This window comes from Homarus americanus, unplaced genomic scaffold (assembly GCF_018991925.1).
Source record: "Homarus americanus isolate GMGI-L3 unplaced genomic scaffold, GMGI_Hamer_2.0 scaffold19175, whole genome shotgun sequence".
Taxonomy (NCBI): Eukaryota; Metazoa; Arthropoda; class Malacostraca; order Decapoda; family Nephropidae; genus Homarus; species Homarus americanus.
The window spans coordinates 1-8,706 of NW_024713987.1; the positions used below are offsets into that span (position 1 = coordinate 1).

Below are 8,706 nucleotides of genomic sequence, written 5' to 3' on the forward strand. Positions count from 1 at the left end.
GGTGCACCTGCAGGGTCCTCTTCAACTTCTTTGCCCCCCCCACAGAAAGCACTCGCTCAGAGTCCACCGCCACTCCAAGCTGATGCCTCGTTCCAGGTATTCCGTGGATGGCGTCGGAGGTGGGACGATTACTCGATGATGGTCGATCTATCAAGGTTGCCTAGGGAGAAACAGCTGATCCAGATGAGGATGTGTCTCACCCTAGAGACGCAACGTATCCTGGAGCACACCCTGCAAATTCCCCACGACACAGACAAGACTGTGAAGGACGTCTTGGATGTTTTACAGACGCATATCAAGGGCCTCCGCAACGAAGCTCTCCGTAGGAGAGAACTTCTCAGTTGTAAGCAGCTGGAGGGTGAGTCGTTTGCCGATTTTTACGTACGACTCAGACGCATCGCTGAGGAGGTTGACGTTTGTCCTGGGAACTCGTCGACTTGTGAGGAAACACAGCTGAAGATGATTATCCTCATGGGCGTGCGGGACGAAGAGCTTATTCAGAAGCTTATCTCCCTCGACACTGCCCCTTCTCTACAGGATGTTGTCACCACCTGCCGCTCTTACGAAGCCACCAGAAGTGCGACTTCTGCCATTCGTGCTCCATCTAACCAGCTGTGTGCCATCTCCGCATATAAGAAGAAGAAAGGACGTGACCGGACTTCAGCTTCACATCCGACTTCAGCTTCACATCCGACTTCAGCTTCACATCCAACTTCAGCTTCGCATCACTCTTCAGCATCACTTCAGACTTCGACGCCAGGTCATTCCTGCCAGTATTGTGCTCGTCGGCATGGTTCTGAATGCCCTGCCGCTGACAGCACCTGCAATAACTGTGGCCGTCGTGGTCATTGGGCTAGGACACTGAAGTGCCCTGCCAACAACGTGCAGTGCCGCTCCTGTAGCCGCACTGGACACTATGACAAATGCTGTCAGTCACAGAAGAAGAATAATACTACTCGCAAGTCTCAGGCGGCGAAGACCAAGCGCTGTCGTCGCGTGGGATCCTCTTCTTCCCCTGTCAGCAAGACACCTCAGCCCATCTATGTTCACCTGTCATACGGCGACATTACTTCCCGTATCCAGATGCTTCCTGACACAGGTGCGGACGTCACAGTCATCGGCACAAGACACCTCGACATTCTGGGGATCCCTAGGAGCAGCTTGCAACCACCGTCAACTTCTACAACGCTCACCGCAGACGGTTCTACAATGGCACCTGCTCTGGGTACATTTCAGGCTACCCTCACCCTAGGTAAGCAGTCATGTTCTGCCAGGATTCAGGTCCACAAAGGTGTTCAGATGCCACTACTGTCTTATGGCCACTGTCAAGAGTTGGCCATAATATCTCCAGACTTCCCTAAGCCAATTCTGGAAGTAAAACATGTCAACAGGTGCAAGGAGCTGCCCCTCCCACCCAATATGTCACCTTCTGCAGCCAGGGAGTTCTTCCTACTGCAATTCAAGGACGTGCTGGTTTCCAAGGAGGACCTCAAGACGGCTCCACTCAAGCCAATGGCTGGCTCCCCCATGAGAATACACCTGAAGGATGACGCAATACCTTTCGCCATCCACACACCGAGACAGATACCCTTCGCTTTTCAGAGCCAAGTTAAGAAGGAACTCGACTCTATGGTAGCCCAGGGGATCATTAAGCCTGCTGGTGACGACCCCTCGGATTGGTGTCACCCCATGGTAGCAGTCGCCAAGAACATTACCGGAGTTCGTATCACCGTCGACCTCACCAAGCTGAATAGCCAAGTTTCCCGCCCGACCCACCCTTCACCGACACCCTTCGCCGCTATACGCAGTGTGGACCCGAAGGCAAGGTACTTTACTACAGCAGATGCCTTATGTGGGTACTGGCAGATGGAACTTGCGGAAGAAGATCAGCACCTCACGACGTTCATCACACCGTACGGCCGATTTCAGCACTGCAGAGGACCTATGGGTTTCGCGGCTACTGGCGATGCTTTCTGCCTCCGTGGTGACATGGCCCTTCAGGGTGTGGCGAACTGTGTCAAGGTCATCGACGACGTGCTCCTATATGACGAGGATTACTCCACCCATCTTGAGCGTATTCATCAGATGCTCACCAGGTGCCGCAAGTACGGGATCACCCTCAACAAGGATAAGTTTGTGGTCGCCGCACCTAGTGTGAACTTCTGTGGGTACACCCTCTCAGGCAAGGGCATCTCGGCTGATCCTGGAAAGGTCAGCGCGATTCGGGACTTCCCAACTCCGGCCAACCTGACCGACCTCCGCTCGTTCATGGGCCTGGTAAACCAGTTGGCTGAGTTCACCCCCGACATCGCTGCTGCAGCGCAGCCCCTACGCCCCCTGATGAGCCCCAAGAGAACATTCACCTGGACAGCTGACCATGATGAGGCATTCCGTCGCGTCAAGACAGCTCTCCTTAGCCCACCTGTTCTCGCTTCCTTCGACCCGGCCCTGCCAGTTGTCCTCCAGACTGATGCCTCTCGCCTCTACGGGATTGGATATGCTCTGCTACAGGACCACGGCAATGGACGCCTTCGTCTGGTTCAGTGTGGCTCTCGGTTTCTTACTGACGCCGAGACTCATTACGCCACCATCGAACTGGAGCTGTTAGCCGCCGTCTGGGCCATGTCCAAATGTAGGTTGTATCTGATCGGCCTACAACACTTCAACCTCATGACGGATCATCGGCCACTCATCCCAATCCTGAACCACTACTCCTTGGATGCGGTCGAGAATCCCCGCCTCCAACGCCTTAAGGAGAAGGTCTCGCCCTACCTCTTCACAGCTGTGTGGCGCGCTGGCAAGCTGCTCTGCATCCCTGATGCTTTGTCACGAGCCCCAGTCAGCCACCCCACACCAGAGGACGAGATCGCATGTGCTGATGCTACTCCACACCTCAGGACTGTAGTGACCGTGAACGCCGTCATCTCAGAAGAGTCTCCACCGCAGGACGCCGACAGGACTCTTCAGGAACTCCGAGCCGCGGCAAGAGCGGACCCTTCGTACATCCGTCTACTGAACTGCGTGACCTCGGGATTTCCTTCCAACCGGTACGATTTACACAGCTCTTTACTCCCATACTGGAAGATGCGGGACGACCTCTATGCTGATGGCGACCTCGTCTTGTATGGAGCAAGAGTTGTGGTTCCTGCCGCCCTCCACCGCCGCACCCTAGCCCACCTGCACGACAGCCACAGGGGTGTGGAAGCTACGAAGCGCCGGGCGAGACAAGCTGTTTTTTGGCCAGGCATCGACTCCGACATCGCTAGTTCCGTTCAAGCCTGCGAGCCATGCCAGGTGCTGCAGCCTAGTCAGCAGCAGGAACCCCTCCTGAACAACGATAACCCTACGAGGCCCTTTGAGTCCGTCTCTGCGGACCGGCTCTCAGGGTGGCCTGTTGTCGTTCCCTGCGGAGGCAACACTACTGCCTCTCATACAGTACGTATGTTCTGTCGCTACTTCCGGGAAGTTGGTGTACCTCTCCGCCTGAGGACTGACGGCGGGCCCCAGTTCACCAGCAACGACTTCCGGGACTGCATGGAGCGATGGGGAGTTTATCATGTGGTGTCCTCGTCACATTATCCCCAGTCCAATGGACATGCCGAGGCTGCCGTAAAGTCCGTCAAGCATCTTATCCTCAAGACGGCACCCTCAGGCAACATTGACTGCGAGAAGTTTGACCGGGGTTTATTGGAATTGCGGAATACCCCCAACTTCACAGGTCGCTCCCCAGCACAGATGTTATACGGCCACCCACTACGGTCATGTGTCCCTGCCCATCCTGAGTCCTTCTCGAGGGAGTGGCAGGCCAAGACCGAGGACTGCGATCGTCGTGCAGCCGCCCGTGCTGACCAGGTAAAGGCACAGTACGATCAGCACGCCCGGCCCCTTCCCAGATTGAGTATCGGGCAAACAGTTCGGGTTCAAGACCCGACGCCTCACCGCTGGGACAAGGTCGGGGTTGTCATGGGCTGCGGCAAGACCAGGGATTACGAGGTCCGTCTCCCTAGTGGTCGGGTATGGTGGCGGAATCGCCGCTTCCTTCGTTCAGTACCGTCCCCTAGTGGTGAACCCCTCCCCCATATCCCTGTGAACCCTTGCTTGGACGAGAAAAGTAAGTCCTCATTCAGTGAACCCCCAGTTTTCCCACGTCACTCTCAAAGGCTCCTGGAAAAAGAGTCCGCTCGAGATTGCACTACGAGCGTGAGGGGGGAGGGAGGTGTAGATATATGAGACGAATATTGCTGTAATATGTAACTGTACTATTTACCATTATTGATTCAGGTCTCTGTATTATATGTTATAATCATACTCCCTTTTGTCACTGTGTTAGTTCAGACTTTGAGCACATGCGCGCTGTACGCGCATGCGCAGATAGAGATACCCGGAGAGATTCCAAGACAGGACGCTGTTTCCCCTGTCTTAACTCCTTTTGTGTGTTTGTCCCAGAAATAGAACTTACGAACTTGACATCAGTGTGTTTCCTTCTCCCCTGATTATAAGGATCACCTGAGTCTCTCCCACAGTTTCAGGGTTACACTGTCACCACCACAGACCAACTCTACCTTGATCTGTCCAAACAATGCACTGACCTCCTCCGCTCTGACCCAAAACACCGCCGCCCTAACTGCCAGCCCAGGAGTCAGTGGAATGTTAACCGCGACCTCATGTTAAGTCTATCCGAGTATGGCATTGACTAGCAGTCGACCAGTACAAGAAATCTCCAAGCTCCCCTGACGCTCTATGCTTCCTGATGCGTACAAATAAAGAGGTCCAATCTGCCATCACTCTCGCACGAGAGAAGCAGTGGTTTGATTTACTTCTTCTAATGACCAGTCTACATCTATAGGTGATATATGGGGCACCATTAACCGTGCCCAGGGCAACAACGCCAGACACTCGCTCCACCCCAGACCAGCTGCCCGAGCCGAGGCGCTCTCCCAGACGTGGCAGGAGGCCGCCTCCATCGATGTGCTACCACCCCCTGTACGAGACCTCACCCTCGCATTGCAACCACAACGCCGACAGCACATCTCCGAGTACCAAGACCTATCTGCAGACATTGACGTGCCTTTCACACAGTGTGAACTACTAAATGCTGTCAAATGCAAAGTTGGTCCACTGCCCCTGGCGATGACGGCGTCACATATGATGTGCTAAATGCCTTTATTGCTACCTCTGGTAACCCCCTCCTCTGTCGATTTAACCTCTCTTTTGATACTGGACAGCTGCTTCACTTATGGAAGACTGCCACCACCACCCCAGTCCCTAAACCAGGCAGACAAGATGAATATCGTCCAATCTCCCTCATCTCCTGCTTCTCAAAGATGATGGAGCACATGATACACCACCGCCTCCACTGGAAAATTGAAGCCCACCTGCACCATGACCTCTATGGTTTCCACCCCGGAAAGAGTATTGCTCACTACATGGCGAACACCTCAGCCAAAGCCTCCCTCTTCGTCGACTTCAAGGGTGCTTTTGATGAAGCCAACAGTGAAGTGATCCTTGAGGGCCTCATGCACATTGATGTGAAGGGCAAACTCCTCACGTGGATTGCTGACTACCTCTCCCATCGACAGGGCCATGTCCGTTTTCAGGGCCACTACTCCATGATCAGGACCTTGATCTTGGCACGCCTCAGGGAGGTGTACTCAGTCCTACACTCTTTAATGTTCTTATGAACTCCATCTACTGCCTCAACGACATCTTTGCTGAGCGCACCCTAGACGGTCACATCATAAGCTATGCTGATGGTATTCTCCTCCAAATTACTACAGTGCAACATGAACAACCTATACTCTCCAAGTTCGCCCGGACCTGTCAAACACTCGGGCTAGTCATCTCGCACATTAAAACCAAGTTCATATCACGCTTCCGGCGTCAGACACCGCTGACTCTGCAAGGACAAGACATCGATTAAGTACGCACCTACAGGTACCTTGGTCTACCCGTGTGAGCCACTACCAGCGCCACCACCTCCACTGTCGCCGCCCACGTCATCTCCCAGTGCCGCCAACGAACGAGGCCCCACCAGTCCCTCACCCACGGCCTCAAAGGAGTCTCTGTCAGGGTCCTACGTCTAATGTACATTGCCATCGTCAGAGCTGTCATAGATTTTGCCTCTCCTGTCCTTGTAGTTGCCTCCCAGTGCGAGAAACAAAGCATAGAGAAAATACAAAACAGAGAGATGAGACTCATCCTCGGCTGCCCAATGATCACCAGAATAGAAGTCAAGCAGCGTGAACTTATCCTGCTCCCAGTCTGCGTTCGAATTACTGCTCTCAATGCCATCTTTGGTAAAAAACTTCTTCGCAGTGAACAACCGACTCCCCTGTCGCACTCACTGAACTCACATCTTAACAGCCTCCTGCGCTGGCCTGTCCCCATTACCTTTCCCTCCCCTCTCAACACTGGCCCCTCCACACTGCTGCTGACATCCTGAGTTATCACCTCTACACCCCCTTGACCTCTCTCTCTCCCGAGTACACTCATCCGCCTCTACCACCGTGGACTTCCCCGAGTGTTGATGTTGTCCACACCTTCCCTGGTCGTAAATCCACCCAAGTGTGGTATATGCTCAAACTTAACTGCCTTGAGCAGATTAATGATGTCGCCTCCTGTCTTACGACCTCCAACCCTCCTATCCTCGTCTACTGTGATGGGTCTGTTACCACGCTGGGCAGCGCTGGGGCAGCTGTGTGGATTCCTCAGCGCCAGGCCTGCAGGAAAATCAGGGTCCACGATTGGGCCTCCTCCGCTAACACTGAAAGCATAGCCATCCTCGCGGGCATTCATGAGGGGGCGACCTATGCTCGCACTGAACGCCGGAAACTCCTTATAATCAGTGACAGCACTTCTGCACTAGCGAGGCTCAAATCACCCTCCTCCCCTGCCACCCAACACACCCCAGCCGCCATCGCCAGGCTTGAACAAACTGATGACATCCTTGTCAAGTTTATTTGGATCCCGTCACATATAGGAATAACTGCCTGTGACACTGTTGATCGACTTGCCAAAGAAGCGACACAAGAAGAAGATGTTGAAGCCTCCCTCGCCCTCTCCCTGAATCATCTCAAATCTCACATACACGCCTCACAACGAGAAGCATTCGACGACAATTGAACACACCTGAAACAACGGGGTAGCGTCACACTACGCCACTATGACGCTGTAACCGGTGACGACAACCGCTCCTACAAAGAGTAACAATCCCTGACTCGATTTCAACAGATTATGTACATGAGACTGCGCCTAGGGTACAGGTACCTGTGGGAGTATATTGGCAACCCTGAGCCTGGCCGCACTGTTTGTAAAATTTGTGGCCAACCCGACTTTCACACCCTCCGTCACTACATCCTCACTTGCCCTATGACCTCCTCCTACAGGTCCCCAGCCGTTACCAACACCTCTTCCCTCCCTGACCAGATATCCCTCCTCCTAGTGACAGGCCTGGCACTTAACATTATTAGGGACCTGCCACGCTTTGCTATAAACAGATGAAATGTACCGGGAACTTCCCCACACACTCATCATTCTGTCTCTTTATGTAACTTGCTGACAAAACCCATGACCCTTCAGGCTTCTATGCCCTTAATGCATGAGTCATAAAGGCAAGCATGAACTTAAAGCATGCTCCCAGATGGGCTCTGTAAACGCTTCTGCGCTTCACCTTGCACAGGATGTAAGGGGGTGCCCAATGAACTAGCCCCCTCGGGGGCAATCTAAAAAAAAAAAAAATCTGAATAGAGAGGAGAAAGTAACACTAAGAATTAATGCTTTATTTTCATGTTTTATTTGTAGTAATAATTATATACACAAAATGCACAACTCAAAAAAAAATTTAACACTTCAATTCTGTAATTAGAAAAAAAAATCATTGATAACAAATTGTGGTTAGGTGAAAAAATGGTGGATCAGTCAGATTTAATATCTAAAAATTAACTGATATATCACACACTCAAATTACAAGTTGTGGGCTACCCCTCTCAAAAAGTCCAACACATGGTGGTTCTCAAAGTCTTCTACGATGGTTGCTATTGTGGCTGTTGAATCTTGATAACGCTTCCTCTTAGGTGGTGCTGGATCTTCTGCAATCATCTGGTTGATGGCGATGCTGGTCAGTGCCTGCTCCATCTTCAACACTTCAAGAAATTTCCAGATATTTGGATGGAATGAAGTAATGTTAGCTTGCATATGGTTATGCCATCCTTCCAAGGAGTTGTTGGTGCGAGGTAAATCTTCGTCAACACGATCATAAACATTCCACATGCTGACAGGGAAACGTGGAGTTCGCCTATAATGTCGACATTGTCTGCCGATGTATGTATCTTCGAAGTAGTCTATGGCAGGATCAGCTTCAGGTGGCATAGTCTCTTGCAGTATCTCAAATGCGTCAATCACTTCACCTTGTGGGATGAATGCCAGAGCTGGTTGCATTCAAATTTTCAGGGCAAAGTCAGCATCAATTTGATATTTTCCTTGTAATCCTTCAGATTGCACCTTGATATATGTTTAGCGATAAGTGGTAGAAACATTACTTGACTGTTGCGTTGGCGAAGACCTCTTCAATGGCACTCCTGGCAGCTTGTTCATAGTCGATGAGAAAGGTCTTTGGATTGAGCATAGGGTTGATGGTGAGGAATTGATGGAAAAGGTCTTAATATGTTGCTCGTTGTTTATTTGGTAGCAGAGCATAAGCACAAGGAA

At 52.0% G+C, this 8,706-nt stretch overlaps 1 protein-coding gene across 1 annotated transcript; it reads right to left on the reverse strand.

The window, feature by feature from the left end:
• Window positions 1-7,962: 7,962 nt before the first annotated feature.
• On the reverse strand, window positions 7,963-8,436 carry LOC121875325. The gene has a single exon (XM_042379831.1). It carries the CDS (start codon window positions 8,434-8,436, stop codon window positions 7,963-7,965), a length of 474 nt encoding a protein of 157 aa, XP_042235765.1.
• Window positions 8,437-8,706: the final 270 nt, after the last annotated feature.